This window comes from Perca flavescens, chromosome 10, assembly GCF_004354835.1.
Source record: "Perca flavescens isolate YP-PL-M2 chromosome 10, PFLA_1.0, whole genome shotgun sequence".
Lineage (NCBI taxonomy): Eukaryota > Metazoa > Chordata > Actinopteri > Perciformes > Percidae > Perca > Perca flavescens.
Genome location: NC_041340.1, coordinates 16029285 through 16048865, shown reverse-complemented (window position 1 = coordinate 16048865; position 19581 = coordinate 16029285). Strand labels below are relative to the sequence as shown.

General features: G+C 39.5%; 2 protein-coding genes across 5 annotated transcripts in view; both read right to left on the bottom strand.

The window, feature by feature from the left end:
• Positions 1-6767, bottom strand: part of mrpl11 (mitochondrial ribosomal protein L11) — a 35939-nt gene extending 29172 nt beyond the window's left edge. The window contains exon 1 of the mRNA XM_028589952.1: positions 6638-6767. The gene's annotated coding sequence lies outside the window, so the exon portion shown is untranslated. The remainder of the gene's footprint in view (positions 1-6637) is intronic.
• A 752-nt stretch (positions 6768-7519) lies between these two features.
• LOC114562754 (uncharacterized) lies at positions 7520-19031 on the bottom strand. 4 transcript variants are annotated; one of them, XM_028589337.1, is made up of 10 exons: positions 13376-13466; positions 13164-13275; positions 12901-13026; positions 11962-12057; positions 11711-11869; positions 9700-10339; positions 8632-8695; positions 8345-8532; positions 8165-8253; positions 7520-8050 (listed from the first exon to the last, which is right to left on the bottom strand). In XM_028589337.1, the coding sequence occupies exons 2-10, from the start codon at positions 13206-13208 to the stop codon at positions 7952-7954; spliced, it is 1506 nt and encodes a 501-aa protein (XP_028445138.1). In that variant the 5' UTR covers positions 13209-13275; positions 13376-13466; the 3' UTR covers positions 7520-7951. The 4 variants fall into 4 exon arrangements, with proteins under 4 accessions (XP_028445138.1, XP_028445140.1, XP_028445139.1 ...); XM_028589339.1 differs by lacking the exons at positions 7520-8050; positions 8165-8253; positions 8345-8532; ... (2 more) ...; positions 11711-11869; positions 11962-12057 and adding exons at positions 15316-15371; positions 15518-15692; positions 16668-16810; ... (2 more) ...; positions 18623-18683; positions 18825-19031 and having other exon boundaries at positions 12938-13026; positions 13376-13566; XM_028589338.1 differs by lacking the exons at positions 7520-8050; positions 8165-8253; positions 8345-8532; ... (2 more) ...; positions 11711-11869; positions 11962-12057 and adding exons at positions 15316-15371; positions 15518-15692; positions 16668-16810; ... (1 more) ...; positions 18088-18196; positions 18623-19031 and having other exon boundaries at positions 12938-13026; positions 13376-13566.
• Between the last annotated feature and the right edge of the window lie 550 nt (positions 19032-19581).

Here is a 19581-nt window from a genome sequence, read left to right as displayed (position 1 = left end):
TTAAGGGGTCCTTGGCTAAAAAAACATTAAGGGCCCCTGCTTTAGAACATTGTGAACTGAACCCTGCTTCGTGTTGCTTTGTTCTCCAAGATCTCGCCACTGCTTTCAGAACCAACTCACACGGGTCAAGCCAGTAGATGATAGGACTCAAACCACAAAAAAATCCTGATCGGATTGTTTCACAACAATGGGAAACAGTCACTTTAAATCATGTGGTCTGAGTTAAAAAAAAAAAATGATAAAAGTCGAATTATTGATAATGGGAAACTTGGATGTGAGCTTATCACCCTAGCTATAACTTTTTTGTATGAATAATGTTTAGCCACGCTATCAGTGGGATAGCGGGATAGCAATGTCAGTTGGTCGTTCCACCAATTCAGACAGAAATATCTCAACAACTATTGGATGGATTGCCGTGTTAATTTATACAGATATTCATGGTGCCAAGAGGATAAATCCTAATGACTTTGGCAATCCCCTGATTTTTCCTCTAGCGCCACTATGAGGTTGACAATTGCCATTTTTAATGAAGTGTCTTGACAACTACGGAATGGATTGTCATTTTTGGTACAGATATCCATGCTGTACATCAATATCACACAGTGAATTGTACCAACTTTGGCAATCCCTTAATACTTAAAATACTTTGGTTATGACTAAATACCTAATTTTAGTTGATATAAAACATTTACGCAAGCGAGCTTCTATCCTAGGTTATGTTTAAAATGTAAAATCCATTACTTGATACATCTTTCTTGTCCTCTGGGACTAATTATGTGAGACTCTAATAAGAACTGAAGTGTTCTTATTACGGTCTCATCAGCCAAAAAAAAAAATTTCCATCTTTTTAAAGAGATAAAAACCTGTCAGAGCCAATATCCAAAGATGATCAGTATGCTTTGAAATTACAAGGAAAGTGACAGAATTCATTCTTATCTACCAACAACACTAAAACTCTTGACAATCGGTTTTATTCAACTCTTAGTGTGGCAGTCCATCTAGTGGTGGCATCCACCTTTACATTTGATGCCAGGCCTTAAACTGAGAGATTATTTCACAATAAAATAGTGGTATACTTCAGTGACCTGTGTATCATTACTGAGATAGCCAATGGCACCACTACAGGAACCTGCCACCAAAATAAATGTAAATAAACAGGAAGAAAGAGGCTGAAGACAAGCTGAAGTCCCTGGAGTCTAATAGAAGAAAAAAAACACAGGCATAATACAAAAATTATAATAGCAATTTCATGTTTCTGCCCCTCTTTGCAGAAAAGTTTGAATACCATTAGAGCCACAATAAATGACTGGCCTCCTTGAATACAAAAAATGACAAAATCTCTTAACAGCACAATAAACAGCACAGGAAGGACCTGCAATGACAGCAGGGGGATTCTGGGAAGCAGTTTTTGTTTAGATGGCACCACAGTATGAATCAGGAGCTACAGATTAACTGTAATCAATGAGCCTAATGCAGTGATCAAACAGAACAAATGTACTGGGCTGTGATCATTCAGAGAGCCACATGGGACGCTCTCGATAAGATTAAAAGATAATGTCAGATATAAAGTTATAGAGATGCAGTCATCCCAATGCTGTCCCACTACATTAGTATTCACCCCATCTAACTCAGGCTCTGGAGCTATTGATTGCTAAATGCCAAGTGCTAAAGGCCAGTCAAATAAAACGAAGAACTCAAGAAAAGTCTGAATGATCCCACAAGACTGAAAAGGGGAACTTGCATGACCTGATTTAACCGAGAACTGAATCGGCAGGTCTTGTCTCTCCGAGCTAATGTGTGCATTTCAGAAATAAGCTCATCTGTTGTACGTCCCAGTGTTGGACTCCTTTCCAGTGAAATACAGTCACACTTTACACCGTTTAGCTGTCAGCATTTTAACCAAATTTAAGCCAGCTAACATTACTAGCTAACGGCAGGCTAACGTTACATGCTGTGTAATGTTAGCTTGCATCACGCCCTGGGCTGTTTAAAAATTGCATCGCGATTCATTTTTCATCTCAACCGGTTGTGATCAAACACATTTAAATAGATTTTTAACCAATTCACAATGCATCGTAACATCCCTACTGGAGGGTGAACATTTTCAGTTTTCAGCAGGTTTTACACATCATTGCCATCATGCCAGACCCTCCTCAACAGCACTGCGGAGGAGGGTCTGGCTAGTCCACACCAGAGCCGCATATATAGAGAGTTTGGCCAACTCAAATCATGGGCGCCATATTGGATACCACTGTCAGATGACTCTATAGTGTAACCCTATGGGGTGAATATGCTATCTTGAAATAAATCACTTATTTTCACCATCCAAGCTGTGTTTCACTTTCCCTCCAATATTATTATAAGCATAATAAAAGGCACCTGGACTCAGTCAAGACCAAAAGCCACATGACTATGGCAAGATCACAAGCATTTTGGTACATGAAGTGCTAGCGAAAAAGCTAACACTAGCATAAAGTATGGCTAACTTCAAACTTCATTCATTTCTAAAGCAGTGTTAGAACGTTTTTGACAGCATGGTACACATTAACGATGGTATTACTATATTTGTCCTATGTAATTTGTTATCATAAGTCGAAGAGAGAAATTGACATTTACCTCACACAATAATGAGTAGTCATTTGCCCTCCAGTTTGCTCTTTTCACCTTCAGCTCCCATACTTTTTGCCTTTTTGGTTCACGGGGGGACTAGGGGGGGGGGATAGGGGGAAAAACACTCATTTGTTTGTATTTTTTTTTTTAAACCAATCACAACAGTCCTAGGAGGCGCTAAACCCTGATAGCAGAGATAGCGAGAGGGAAGATATCGGTCAGGCTTTATCCCAGCAATGTGCATCCGTTGAGCCAGACTACTCATCAGCTGACAAACACGGCAATTATTGATAAAATAATATTCGCCAATACAGTATATGTTGGGGCAGTGCTAAGTCTTAAGGCAGTTCGATCTTTGGCTCTTCACTTGTGAAAGTACAGCTTTTGGCATATCCTAATTACCACCACTGATGTGCCCTTGAGCAAGGACCTTAACCCCTAACTGCTCACTAGTCCAGTCTCCAAAGATATTCAAATAGCTATAATGTAAGACACAAAACAGCATAAAATCCTCACATTCCAGAAGCTGTCCCCATCAAATGTTTGGTGTTTTTACTTGGAAACTGACCAAAACAATCAAAAGAACGGTAGGAAATTGGTTTTCCTCCACACAGCCCCAACCCTAACAAATACCTCTGGTATGAACTTGAGCATCACCGGTAAGCCAATCATTTATGGGTGTAATGTGTCCAGTGTGTCCACACAGTGTATTATAATCAGTTCACTTGACACAGTTGTCAAGCATTCACCGTGCAAAAATAAGACAGTTAATGTGGGCAGCAGCCGTTCTCTGCACTGCCGACTACTGAAGCAGCTGATACATTCCTATCACTGCAGCCTGGATTCAAACCAGGACCTTGAACTTGAATAGTGATGACTCCCAGTCTAAACTCCCAGCATGTATTATCGCTGCATGCCTGTGATCAAATCCCAGGGAGGCTGTTTCCTTTAAAGGCACCCCTGAATTACATTACCCTCGCACCGTACAAATTGCCTGTACTTGGAATAAATTTAAAAAAAAGCAGCAAACCACGACAATGACGCATTAAATAAAGAAATGGAAAAACAGTACTTGGTTCATCTCTGATATATTTTGCAGACAGTTACAATGCTGTGGCTACATTAGCTGTCATTTTTCTTTAGTATCCGAGCATAAGGCGCATGAAATTACAGACTGATGTGTCAAAAACAGGCTAAAGTAACATTAGAAGCTCTGCTACAACGCTTATTTTCTGATTCACAACGGAATATAGATACATGATTTATAAAGCCTGGATGTACAAGAAGGATCAAAAATCAATTGCCATTGCTCACCACATCATTGGACTTCTTTTGTGTTGTGGCTGATATTCAGCCGCAACACATAAACAAGCAATGTGAGGAAGAAAAGCACTGCTGTGATATGCACACACACACACACACACACACACACACACACACACACACACACACACACACACACACACACACACACACACACACACACACACACACACACACACACACACACACACACACACACACACACACACACACACACACACACACACACACACACACACACACACACACACACACACACACACACACACACACACCTCTCTAGGCAACATGTGGATACACACAAGGCTCTGACATTATAAAAATCCAGCCTTCAGAACAACAGCTCAGAAACTGCAAGCCAACTGTGACTGCAGCCAGAATGTGACAGTAAACCCTCTGAACTCTGGAGCCATCTGCCTCTGCCTGAGCTCTTGCTGCAGCTGGACCTCATATTCAGAATACTGGGGAGGTATGATTATATCAGCACAAGTGGGTTCCAATAACAATACCAGTATCAGAAATGCCTCTAATACTGCCCAAAATGCTGGTATCGTAATAACATAAATAATTCTCTCTCAATTATGACTGACAAACTAAATAATAAAAATAAGTTATATGCCATTTATTATTTATTTATTCTCTGTATGTATTTGTTCATGTTTGAGCCAGGCCATACAACAATGACACCAATCATCAAGTTCTGGTATCGGAAAGTAAAAAATGGTATTGGAACATCTCTGGTTAGTGAACTGGGAGATGGACACCAGATTAACAGGGGTCAAACAGGAATCTGGATGAAACTAAAGTCAGAGCTCTTTTTTTGCAGCAAATGTGTTGTATTACAGATTTTTTAAACACCATGAGCTTAATTTTTTTTTGTCACTGATGTTCTCTGAAATTTCCATTCAGGCATACAGACCAGTGTTTTCCATTAAAAAAAAAGCAGCTACACAAAATTATGATTATTTTTCCGACTGTTCTTCAATCTTTGCTTTTTTTGCAAAATACCATGCAACACTGTGACGGGAAAATCACTCCAATTGCTCACAACTCATAGACAAACACCCGGTGATGAGGAGCCCCACAGGTGAGGAACCACTAATATACATCTTTTAACAACTCTCTTGCAGAACATGTTTTTGTTCAAATGGGCCATTTTGAATATGTCTTCATAAGATTTTCATGGAATATCCCACAAATTGTTTGTTACATGATTGTAATGGATGACACAGGGGCTTCGAACCACCACGATGCCAAAAAGCAGTAAAGGCTACCAGCTTCATAATTTTTCTTCCTTTCACACCGTTTGACATCCAGATTTGCGCAAATGTCAAACACCTTATAAATATCTCTGCATGGTTCTGACAGCAGTCAACTGAGTTGTTAGGGGTGGTGGTTACAAAAATAAGCTCAATGCCTCACTGTTTCTGTCTTTAGCTACAGTTTAATATTGGCATTAAGACATTCATTTAGATCACAAACAGACACATACTTCATAGATGTTCAGTTGGCCTTTACAGTCAGGTTACTATAAGTTGATCCATACCCTCAAACCAATTCTAATCACAAATGTTCTGTGGCCACACGTTCCATACTAACAGGACATATGGGCCTAGTCGTTTCTCAGATAAACATATTTGGGGCCTGTAAATAACAGAAAAGCAACTACAGAAACAGCAGGGGTTGATGCTAGTAAGGCTATCAAGATTCAGGTTTTAGTAAAACAATTAAGACAGGGAAGAAAAGAAAAAGATGCTGTTCATCAAGAAAACATCAGTCAAATCTAATCTATAAAGAAGCCTTTGTTTCACCGTCAAATATAGCCTACCAGAAGAAGTACTTCTTTATAACATAAATATTCAAGTAAAAATACACAGCAATCAAGATTCATCAGGGAATGTTTATTAAATTAAGAAATTTCAGATAATCTGCCTTTTCAAAACTGTGTGGTTGTGCTTTGATCAGATTTGATTGACAGTGGCCTGGGAACATAAGCAAACAACCCCACAACTGAGCAACAACAACATTTTAAATACAATATTGCTAAATCCTAAATAGTGCATGCATGTAAACGACATGGCCGTTTCTTTTTCTTCCAAAAGAGCCTCATACACAAACAAAAATACCAACATTTCTCAACCAAAAACAGCAAACGTTTGGCAGAATATCTGGTGTTATGTAGGATCCATTTTGCTCAGAAGCCGTACGAAGTTTTTAGGGACTGCATTTCATTTAAATGGCATAACAGAAACTAATGACAAATGTGTACAGAAACATGCAGTTCGTGTTATTTCTATAATTTACATTAACAGAAAAGAGTTGTAAAGCCTTCACTCACTCTGGCCTACCCCCACACAGATGTCTCCACATAATTACACTTCAGCACTTGGCTTCCAGGTGAAGTGTAAAAACCATGCACGATTAAGACTCTTTTCTTTTGGGGAACCAAAACTACGAGACGAGTAACAATAATAAGACGGATACAATGTGGGACAAACATGCTTACATCTTTACACTAGCCAACTAACAAAACACATACGCGTTTGACACCTTGTGTCTATAGTCACATTGAAAGCTACAGGCGCGTTAACTGCATCATTAACCTTCCGAGTACGCCGAGAAACAGCTTAAACCCTTTATAACGGGTCAAAGAGGACCGTGTTAAACTCTAAAAAAGGCGACATATATCGCAGTGTTGCCATACCTGTGACTTGTCCTGTACCTTCACGCCGTTAGCAGCATCCTTCAGGGCGCAGACATGTTGGATTACTGAACAGCGGGCTGTGTGCTGCGGTTAATCACAAAGCTGCCCCCTGCTGGAGCGGAGGAGCAGCTGCAGCAACGACTCGGTGGTGGAAACAGAGCTGAGGTCTTGCTTAAGGACTCTTCAGAAGGGTGGGTGGTTGTTGACACAGCAACTTCTACTATTTGATTAAGTAGTCTTATATTTCACCTTAAACTTTTTTTTTTTTCTTTTCTTAACCCCCCAATTTTCATCATGAGTTTGTCATTTTGAATTCATGTTAACAAGTCATCACCTCAGGCTGGTAATAGATAGATAGCCAGATAGGCTCAACTTCTGTAAATCAAAGTGTTTGGTTCTGTTGTTACCTGGCTACAGGAACGTCAGTGAATAAAACATGGCTTCATGTTGTTATGCTGCTTGATAATCTCCCTCCTGTGACCTGGACCAGAATAATCCTCGAATTAATTTGGTTACAGCAAGAGCATTCGAGACAGCATTTCCATTAAGGGCTATAGAGACACTTTAGTCTAGTATTTTTTATTAAAGTAATTATTTTAATACATCTCACACTACACCTACAGGATTTCCCTGGTGGATGAACTTGCTCAACTCGTCCGAAATATATTTTACCCAAATATTGCATCAGAGAGTAGCCTGGGTTGGCTACAAGAGCAAATAAGCTGCTGGCATCAGCAACTTATTTACATCTTCTAAATTTACAATATTTAACTTTTACAGAGTCCAAACTCACTCAAATAGATGAAGCCAGAAATATAACAGACAAAGACTTTTCAGTAAAATATTTTATTTGAAATAAATTCAAGTTATTTACATTAACAGCTTCCTTTGATAGCGGTACGGTCAACTTTGACAGATTTAGGTGAATTGTAATTGTGGGATATTATAAAACTGATGCAAAATATTTTAGAAAATTTAAATGACTTTACATTAAAACATGATGGGTGAAATTCAAACTGTAAATATGAAATATTTACAATGAGTTTTACAATTAAGTAGTAAGCCAGCTCCCACAATTAATGTTTCTGATTTCACACACATTTAAGTCAGGGTTTATAACTTACAAAGTTCAATATACAAAATAAAAAGGAAATTCACAAAATGTTCATAGTATGTTTGAGGTAAACGCGACAGAGAGTAGTGTTTGCCACAAATATTCCAAGGCATTTTCATAAAATAATAATAATAATAAATAATTTTATGTTTTAAAAAATGTCAAAAAAGTACCATTAAAAACACAATCAAGGATTCAGCTCAGCTGGTGGAGTTGGTCACTTTCTGCAGGGCAGCGGCGCTCACATTTAGGGAATGCTCATTGGGAAAAAATTCCCTTAATAGGAATGACAGGAGCATCTGTTATGAAAGATCAATAAGAACAAGATGTGTATACTATATTGAAAAGAAACTGTGTAAATTAGATACAATTACCTAGGGAATGTGACAGAAGGTAAATGTTGAGATACTCACATATACCAGCATTTTGTTTTTTTCACCGTCCTGGAAAATATTAAAAACAGACTCCATATCTGTTTTCTTCAGGATAAGATAGTTTGAATCTACGAAGAGAACATAAAAATACATCTTAAATGGATTATAAACTGCCAAAAACAACAGTATATTTCCTACTGGTGCAGAGGTGTCACCTACATCTGGCATTGATTAGATTGTGCGCTCTATCCCTGGTCTTGGTCTTCTCCTCATCAGTGCGAGGAGGAAGAGGAGGAGGAGGTGCAGCGGGTTGAAAATCTGGCCACTGTTTTTCACGCAGGGTGTTGATGTATGCGGCTATCTGCACTTCTGTCGGGTTCATCTTGTTTAGGAAAGAGTTCACTTTTCTGGAGGTGAACACAACCAGAAGTCACTCACAGACCAGATCCAAGTGCGCCATAAAACTGTGTTTTATTGGAGGGTTGGAAGGCAGCACCAAAACTTACTTTTTTAGGATGGGCATAACAGGTTTCAAAATGGCATCAAATATGTTTACAAGGATGGAGTTCCCTGTTAAGACAGACAGAGTATTAAGTCTATTTTCAAGAAGACAGCCTTAAAAAAAGAAAAAAGAAAATCATATCAGTGTTTTTGCATGTTCAAGCTTATTTGGCCGAGATCAAAACAGTGAATGTGCAAGCCTGACACTTAAGCTAAAAAAGATCTGTAGCTGCAGAGTTGGGTTTAGGGTCTAACGACAGTGTTGCATGTTGTACAGACTGTGAAGCTCTCCGTCTTGCCCTCTACCTCAAATTTCTTTGGCTATATAGATTTATACTAAAAATTTGATCTGCTACTTTTGATCATATCCTACTCACCTGCCCAACAAAAGAGGTGTGCAAAAAAGCTTTCCTACGTTTGGCTACATAGATAACATTGACTTGACCTGGCTTGTTAATTCTCTGTAATCTTTTAGGGACCTTTTCAAATAACAGAGTAGTATAAATTCACTGTCAGTATCCGTAGACAATGTGGAAAACTTATATAGGTTTGAAGTTTGCTATAGAAATATTTAGCTAAGGTAGATAATTCATCACAGTGAACGTTAATGCACTGGAATGCTCCTGATGAAGCTTCTTGGATGAGTTGTTAATCATTTTGTAAACCAAACATCAAAACCTTTGATTTATTTGAGTATTTTAGATATCCTACAACCTTTTTAATTAGGCATCTACATAGACAAACCCCTCCTCTCCCTTAGTGCATGAAGTTACCTAACTAACATGATCCTTCACATCAATGTTTGCTTATTGCCGTCTTCTGCGGTTTGGCTGCCAACTGTCAAACATGGATTGTCTGAGCTTGTCACAAGCACATGAATGCACCACCTAAAAGACTTATCATAACAGTCCACAAGTTCACCTTAAAATATCACATGATAAATTATAATGCAGACTGCAAACAAAATAAATAAATAAATAAATAAATAAATAAAAGGCCTACAACATACAAAAACACTGGTAAGATCATGAAGTTCTTAATGTTGTAAACAACAGTTTAAACATGGAACAAACCAGATATTTCTTTCAGCAGATCAAATATGGCTTTGGTCGCCTCCAGCTGCTCCCTGCCGACTTGGCTCTTCTGACACCGGGAGTTCTGCCCTCTCGGTGAAGTGCCCTGATCCTTCCCTTTAGCCTTGTTCACTCCACTTGACATCTTGAAACATATGTTCTCCTTTTTATTTGACCTTACACTGGAATGAAGCAAAGACGGGCCTTCTGCGATCTCCCCCTGCACGCCTCCGATTTGGCTGTTGTGTGGCGTGGAGTCTGAATCAGGCAGGTCTTCATCACTGCCGTTTCTTGTCGAGACCAGAGACTCTTGTGACCTGGAACGGGTCAGTCCTTTGAAAATAGTTTTAAAGTGAGAGGTTAAGGGATTATCAGAGTCTTCTGTTATGTCTTGGGAACAGTTTTCGTTTGAAGAGTCCGAGTTAGCAGCAGACTGCGGCTCCTTTTCGATTTCTGCTTTCTCAGGCGGTTCTGAAGAAGAATTATATTGGGAGATAACAATAGTTGGGACTGAAGCACTGGGAACATCATTGCCCTTCTCAGTAGAGGCACCAGGGTTTTCTAAAGGCAGAGCTGTCAGTTCTGGATGTAGAGATGGTGTCATGATTTCTTTTGGGGCTTCTGTCTGAGGGCTCGAGCTCTGCAGAGGAAAACAAAGCAATCAGATTGCGACAGCTGATCCCGAGGCATCGGCCTTTATGGTGCAGAGTGGCAGACACCAACAGCTAATCCATTTAAAGTCAGACATTTTTAAAAGGGGCACTCCAACAAATTTACACATTAAGTTCAATTTACTATTTAGAAGGAGCATAATGATGTCAGCTTGAAACTATACATTTTTAAGCCGGAGTGGGGAACCTTTGTCTCCCCCCTCTGGCAATGAGAGTAAATACACAAACACTGTCGACATGCTTAAAGGGCTACTGTGTAGGAATTTCTCCCATCTAGCGTTGAGATCATATAACGCAATCAACTCTCTCGCACCACGCAGTTCAAAGTACGTATTACAGCTACAGTAGCCTTCACACTTCAAAAAGCTGGTCTCTTGCTCTTTTCAATATCCTGGGTGAAGAAGAGGACTCATGTTCCTGAAATTTGGATTTTGAATATGTGTGGTCCTCAAAGTTTCTTCTTCAAACTTGCCAGGGCTGGGAAGCTACGATACCCATTAGCAGCATTAGCAGCACCTGTGAGTTTATCATGTGACAGCGAAAACGTGAAAGGCGTAGCAGTATTTCAAGATGGCACATGAATATGGGGCGTCTACCCCAGTTCATGCAAATGCAATGTAAAATTTCAAGCCAAAAGGAATACTTGGAATTGATGGTGGTGGTAAATATTTATGAAAAAGTTTGTGAATGGGCAACATAGATTTTGATAATGAACAACTAAACACGTTACACACTGGACCTTTAAGAAAATAAGTAGGATTCATAATAGCACTACAGCACTGTGGTCTCTCTCCCCCTTCCTGCCTGTCAAGGTGTTGGGTAATACAGGTAGACTAACATACCGTGTAGCCAATCAGAGAGCCAGAATAAGCAACTACACTTGAAGAACTGTAAGGTAGTGAGCAAGGTCGGTTGATGGCACTTAGAGTACTGCTCATGTAAGGATGTTGTTGTGGAGTTAATAAACTAATTGTTCTGTATACAAATATCGCCAACATTCCACTGCGGCACACACACTAGACACCACAACTTTGGTATACTGAAAAATACGGAGCTTTCCCTGGCGCCATAGGCTAAATTTGCAATGTGTGAACTTGTTTGGCAAGGGCTTTAATATAATGAATGTTGATTTATATGTAAAGATCCTGTACTCAAATTTTTACACAAATCCTGCGTTACAAACAGGTGATCCATTGTTTTGGGAGCTTGACATATAGTAGGAGCTTCAAATCAGGATATCCTCAACCCCAATGGCTTGCAACTTGAGTCTTATTTCCATGGTTTTGGTCATTGCCATAACTTTACTATAACCATCAAAAGTAGTAAAAGAGTAACTTTACCTCGTCTTCCTCTTGACTTGGAGTCAAGAAGTAAGCCAAGCCGCTGAGAAGGCCCCACAGGCCTTCATAATGTTCTTCCTCATTCAGCAGTTTGTCAAGTGGGCAGAGGAACTGGAAAACCGGTTGAGTGTGGCCAATCAGATTATCAGAAACTAACTCCTAGAAAATAACATACCAACATGATGAGTCATAAAGATTGTGACTGAAGTTGTTATGTCAGCATATCTATGTGTTATTCTGGTGTCTTTAACCTGCAGGAAATGCTCCACTGATACTCTGGCTTCTTCTTCAAACTCGTTGACCTCAGACTCCTCCAGCACCAGGATCGTGGGTAGGTTGGTCGAGTCCTGAAAAAAAGAAAAGAGTGTTTTTAGGACAAGAAAGCTTAGAGACTGAACTGTTTTTGACATCAGGCAAAAGTTTGGCTCATGCTGAATAGACAGTAAGCAGGAAACACCACCCTTTTCTCTAAAATCAAAGGAAATAAATCCTGACAACCAAAAGATCTTCTTTCAAATCAATACACATGATGATGCCTGTCTATTTGTAGAAAACCATCTTTTTAAATTGTGCTACAGAAATTCATAACATTGGACTGCATGATTATGGTTAATCAAAAGTGAATTTGTCATTTTAAACTAATGTTCCCGTATTTCAGTAAACAATTTCATTCTGGGTGAAATTTGCTTTGCATGTCAGAAAATAAATCATGTATGATTCAAATATTCAAACCATTTCTAGATGTGGGAATGGCAGATTAGCAAGGGGCATGCACTTTGGTCATTTTGCTAACAAGGGGGTGGCACGCCCCCTCATATCACCTACTGGGTACACCTAGCTAACACTAATGCAGTCTAATACATCAGCCCTGTAATAAATCCTCCCATCATGAAGGTTATAATCAGTTTTTTAAAACTGTTTCAGAGAGATGTTAATAAACTGGCAACTGAGTGTATATCAAAGGTGATTAGATCAGTTAAAAGCAGAATATATATATAAAATTAGAAGAAAAAAAACTAAAACACACACACACACACACACACACACACACACACACACACACACACACACACACACACACACACACACACACACACACACACACACACACACACACACACACACACACACACACACACACACACACACACACACACACACACACACACGGCCCTCCATCTGCCTTTTACCTGCCATGTGTTGCGGAAGTATATAACATCCATGTAGGTCTTCCTGATGTCCCACTGTAGGTTCTCAGGGCTGCCCTTCTCCTCCAGGTGAATGGTGAAGATTAGCTCCTCATCATCCCAGTCGGCCTACAACAGTCAACACCCTACTCAGACTCCAGCTCAAATATTAACATGTCATCCAAGGACAAGCTTTTACAGAGTCTCAGCAGACAGATAACAAGTCTCTGGGACATTCCACACTGTCACTGATATTTATAACTCACATGAGGGATGCTGACAGCCCAGTGGCCAACGCGCCCACATCTCATACGACAGCTTGAATTCCATCATGTCCTCTTGGACGCTTGTCAAGTAGTTCTCCAGATCATCGTCCTCCTAATGGCGTTTGGCCAAAAAAAGCGACAATGAATATGTCATGTTTCACAAATTGTCATCTTTAGTTTAGTATATTGCGTTATATCTGCAGCAGACTAACCCTGTCAGAGTCCTGCTGGCTGTTAACGGAGCCCTCCCTGCTGCCGACATCGTCCTCGTTGGACACGTCTCCCTGGATCAACATCATCCTCAGCATCACATCCTGCTCCATGTTTTTTATCTTCTTCTTCGCGGCCTTCTTAGACTTCACCTTGTCCACAAATTTAGACCATCCTTCTTTTAACTTGTTAGCTGAAAATGACAACCACATTTTAAAAGTCAGAGAGAACTTATGTTATGTTAGTCAGTATTTTACCTTGCCTTTTTTTTTTTATTGTCTCTTTTACTTGTTTTCTTTTATTGTGTACACCATAGCTTTGAAGAAATACAATGTCTCTTTCTGATATATTCTATATATATATAGATATATATCTGAGTATTGTACATGGAGAGAACAGCAATGCAATCTACCTCGACCTTCACAACAATTTGACTGTAAATCTGAAAAAACAATTCTGCACTGAGATAGTGATGCTTATTGTAAACTCTTAAAAGGTCCCATGACATGGCGCTCTTTGGATGCTTTTATATAGACCTTAGTGGTCCCCTAATACTGTATCTGAAGTCTCTTTCCCAAAATTCAGCCTTGGTACAGAATTACAGCCACTAGAGCCAGTCCCACAATTAGCTTTCCTTAGAATGTGCCATTTCTGTGTCTGTAGCTATTGAGGAGGAGAGAGGGGGGGGGGGCAAGGTGGAGGGTGGGGGTGTGGCCTTGACCAACTTCCACTTTGCTCGTTTGAAAGTCATGATGTCTCTCTCTCTCTCTCTCTCTCTCTCTCTCTCTCTCTCTCTCTCTCTCTCTCTCTCTCTCTCTCTCTCTCTCTCTCTCTCTCTCTCTCTCTCTCTCTCTCTCTCTCTCTCTCTCTCATGGGTGGGCCAAATTCTCTGGGCGGGCAAAGCAGAGAAAGGGGAGGTAACCTTGCTCCTTATGACCTCATAAGGAGAAGATTCCAGATCGGCCCATCTGAGATTTCATTTTCTCAAAGGCAGAGCAGGATACCCAGGGCTCGGTTTACACCTATCACCATTTCTAGGCACTGGGGGACCATAGGCAGGCTGGGGGAACTCAAATTAATGTTAAAAACTCATAAAGTGAAATTTTCCTACCATGGGACCTTTATGCATCACTATAGTTACCTCCAACGAGGAGATTATACAAATACATTTTGATCGGATCGAATCACGGGCAGATACATAAATTATTTTTCTCTTTCGTTAACATTGTGGCATAGCCTTGGCGGAGGTCTGTGCTCTCTCAGTGCCCTTCTAGTTGGAAATGTAGCAAGAAAGACTATTCACCAGATATAATCAACATTTCATTAGGCACGTAAGCATGATTAGTAATCAAAATGTGTATGTTATAATCAATGTGATGGCCTTATAATGAATAAATATCCCATCAGTTAAATAATTCTTACATATTATGACAAATGATGGCATTTTTTCAGAATTTATGATCATTACAGAAAACACACACATTTGTCATTTTTATTCATTATCATGGCATAATCAATTCCTATTTAGCGATTAGCCAACATTTTGGATTGTTTGCAATACAAAGAGATAGAAGTTGCACACACAGAAATTATTTGACATTCAGCTTGCAGTTTGTGTAATTAGCTGTCTGGACCAACAAACAAAAGAAACAGCGGATTAATTCTGCACTGAAAGGCAGGCTGGTAAAGAAAATTATAATGTCAACACTGCTATTCTTCAAACTGTTGAGCAAGGCGTTATGCAAGCACAGGCCTCTATTTTCTAAACAACCACAAACTACTCCATCTGCCTTCCTCAACTCTTCCATAAGTCTCATCTGAAATGTTTTCACACTCAAAGTAAAAAAACAGGTTAGAATCATGTGCACTGCTACAAAGAATGTCAAAGAGCTTTACATAAAAAAAGCCTTTTAATCATAACAACTCAAATCTAAAAACGCACCTTTGCTTTTGGCCTTGATCCTGGTGCTGGTTGAAATCCCTGCTCCCTCCAAGCTCCTAGAAATCAATATAAAAAATAGCCACCAGAAAAAAACCTGGTCAGTTCCAATTTCAACCACAGAAAGAGGCTCACACAGTCGTTGCTTTGAGGCTCACTGTAACTAGGTCAAGCCAGCGGGGTGCAAAAGATGACAGCCACTCACACTTCATTGCCCTTGCCCTCGCCTTCGCCCTCCTGTGAAGCCAGTGAGGTTTTATCCGGGTCTGATCCACACAGATCCTCCACAGAGCCTTTGGGGGTCACGCTGTCCAGCTGGCTCACCACCAGCTGGTTCAGGTTGTCGGGTTCCGACAGCCATTTCACCAACAGGCCCAACCCTGTAGAAAACAGCCAACATGCTAATCCTACAAGCACCGTTTGTTATGATAATCAGGAAAATCAGGAGGCACAATTTTCACATTTCACAATATTATAGGATTGTAATGAGTCATGTTTTTGAATCCTCTTAACACAGCTGCAGTCAGTAATAATAGATTCTGCCGTTTTAAAAAGGAATAGAACATTTTCCAAAATATGCTAATTTGCTTTCTTGCCACGAGTTAGAAGCAGCTGGTTATCTTAGCATAGAATTAAGACTGAAAACAGCTTGTCTCTGTCCAAAGATAACAAAATCCACCTACCAGCACCTCTAAAGTTCACAAATTTACATGTTGGATCTTGTTTGTTTAATCTGTACAAGAAAGCAAATACTTGTATTTCCCAAAATGTCAAAGTATTACTTTAAATGTGGCGTATCAGCCCTTATAAAAAATTTTGTTTTGACTTGTAATGTCTTGTGTAGTTGAGAATAAGTGGTACAATACATCACGATATTAGGCAAAAATCAGGATTGTCAATTTAACTATAAAAGCAAAGCCCTGTATAATTTACCAACTGCTCCAATTTGTTGCAAAGACTGAATTATGTGTCTCTAAGCAAAACTATACAATTAGAAATTATCTGTTTCTAGCTGCCAAGATGCACATAATCTCTTAACTAACGCTGTAAAAAGCACTTATTGTAACTGAGCTACATGGATAATTGCAAAACCTACTGCACAGCAAGACTCCCACGAGATAAGACATTTTATCTGTTACTAAAAAAGAAGAAGACAAAAACCTAAAAGGGAATTGGCAAATGACCACAGAAGAGCGCCTTCCTTTTATGCAGCCCAAAATTCATGCCCTAAACTCTACAATGCCAAAAAGAAAAAAGGGATTACCTACAATACACACTTGTAAAATAAATTCTCAGAGGCTTAGCCCTTACATAAGAGTGTATTTCTGCGGAGAGAGAATTTAATGCTTTCTTACCCTTTAAGGCAATAACCTCGTTTAAGGCACAGCGGTTGACTTCTAGGTCACAGAGAGATTTGGGTAAAAGGTTACGTACTAGAGCATCAGAAAACTCTCGAAGAACTGCGATCTCCTCTGCTCTGGAGCTGAACAAGAGCTCTCTGAAACAGAAACCAAACGAGAGGTGATTATTACAGCACTGGATCATAGATGTTTATCACCACACATCTCTGACAATCACTCGATCTAAATCTTAACGCAATGTACTGAAATACCATTCAGCATAAAAACAACCATTAGGGTGTCACTGCAGATATAATCTTGTAAAAGTAAGGTAAATTATCATACGTGATAAAAAGATATAGAGGTATTTATGGAGCTCAGACACATTACTGAGTGCAAAGTGTAACTGAAGCAGCATGAATTCTGAGAGAACGTACGTGTAAAGTCTCACCTGTCAGACTGCTTCGCATTATGCAAATGGTGGGTCAAAATACGAACGGAGCCCACGATGGCCTGGGAAACATCAAAGTCTTTGGCTCTCCCAATGATCCGGTTGATTACGAAATCAAACTCTCTGCTGAGCACCTGGTACAGAGGCTGGTTCTTGCGTGGCTCAGGAAGGCCGTACCAAGGCAGGACCAGCTGGGCGTAGGCGCACTCAAACACTGAGGAGAGCAGTTACACAGGAAAGTTAACACCAAACAGCCCCCACTCTCCCCCTAAACATCAAACTCGAGGACCACAGCGACTTTAAAGCGCGTTTGGTGAAATTCAAGCTCTGTTTTTTTTTTACTTTCTTCTTAAACTCCTGTCCAAACTATTCAATTCAAAACTCAGCACAAATATCCATGACAGGATTTCCCTCTGAACTGAAGTCAGGTCCCTCTAGGGAGCATGTTTTATTAACAGCAACATAACGTTATTTATATATCATATAGAGAAAAGCTGAGAAAACCAGCTGAGAGCGCTGATGTGGGACTTCACACAGTCACTTATGTCCGTAGACCATAAGATTTTTTTTAAAAGTTGTGAATTATTCATATTTTCAATGATTTACAGGCATACACAGACTTTCAATGAAAAAAGGCACAAAAACGGGTTGGAATAAAATCACTTCACATGTAAATAGACTATATTATAGTTTTATGTCTTACATTTTTCAGCTGTATTTGTACGTATAAATAGGGAAAAAACATTTCTTTCCTTAAAGCCCCTTACTTGTTTCATGTAACGTGAGCACCAGCTGCTGCTTTGTCTATGCAAAACCGCCCTTTTCAACTGTGTCAAGTCGAAACAGACGTCAAATTTACTGACAAAGACAGTCAAGAGCAGAACCTGGATTTCACATCTTCATGAAAAGTGTTTCTGAACTGCAAAGACAACTGTGTTTACACCACTGTAAAACACACGTTCTCCTGTGTAAGACATGCCTCACCTTGCTGTAGAGACATCTTTACATGTTGATACTGAGAGTCCAGTGGTTCAGCCTGTTTGCTGCCTCCTCCATCTGTCAAGTCACCCAACAACTCTCGGTCAACAGTTTCCTGGAAAACACAAAACTATGAGTCAGCTAACCGAAGTAGACCTACCAGGGATTAATAGAGTACAGTAAGAACTATAACATTAGTTAGTGCTGAACTCTAGGTTACAGAGTAAGCTATGTAATGAGTGAAAACAAGTTATTCAGGCCTCAGGTCAAAACAATGCACCTCATGCTGTTAAGTGCTAACTTTTCAATATTTTACTATTTTTACTTATCACACAGCTCAGGTGTTTGTGTAGCCTGACCTGTAAACACGGCAGACAAGTACCATTACTTATCTCACTTATTAAAGCATACAGCAAGGCTTACCTCATTAAAACATGACTCAGTTTCTGGTCATGCAGTGCTCGTAAAATCAGCTCAGCTCTTTCCTGCGATTGAGAATGAGGAGATATCGGACAATGCAAAAAAAATATGTATTTAATACCTGGAGTGGGTTTTCCTTCGTCTCTTCATCAGTTTGAGTGCTGCTCTCTCGTCCACTGTTTCTGAATAACAGTGGAGTAGAAAAACAAAAGACGAAACATAAAAAGTACTGTGTCACTGTGCGACCACAGTCTGAAAAATACCACATCAAACCGAGGGTTATGGCGATAGAGAAGCGCCATAGATACATCTTCTTTTCTTACAAGAGACTCTTTCTGCTCGTCTGTCTGACTTTAAGCCGATGTGTGTTCCACATAGGCAGAGCTGGTTTGTTCACACACATACTTAGCACCGAAAACAAGACGCCAGTTTCCGTTTACATAAATTGAAACTGCGGGGGAAAAAAGGAACTTTATTAAACTGGTTAAAGCAGAACTGTGATTGGCTGCAGAAAGTGCGCGTGGATGCCATCTACAGGTAACAGCTTTACCTGAAAGCAGGGAGCTCTGAGGAACTGATGGTTCCATTTATTTAATATTTTATTATTTATTATATATTTATTTATTCAAAGACGAACTTCTTCAACTTCAAAACACTAGTTTTTTCTGTAAAAGGTCTCAAGCCAAAAAGGTTGGAAACCACTGGTTTAATATTTAATAATAATATAAATGAATAAGTACTATTTAATTGATATTGAATTAATTAGGATTATTACTATTGTACATATTCTTTATACTTTATACTGTAAACGTGCACATTTCATCCTCTTTGTTTCAAATACTGTACATTTAAAAAATATATATATTAGGCTACTTATTTTTATTGTACACTTGTCCATTTCGTATTTATGATTCTTGACATTTGAGGTAGTGTAGTAGTTTTTTTATTCTTTTCTCTTACTATGTTTCTTGTTATGCACCAAAATACCCAGGCAAATTCCTTGTATGTGAAAACCTACTTGGCAATAATTTAAGGAAGGAGCAGATAGTTAATAACCACAAGGTGGCGCTAACACTGCTC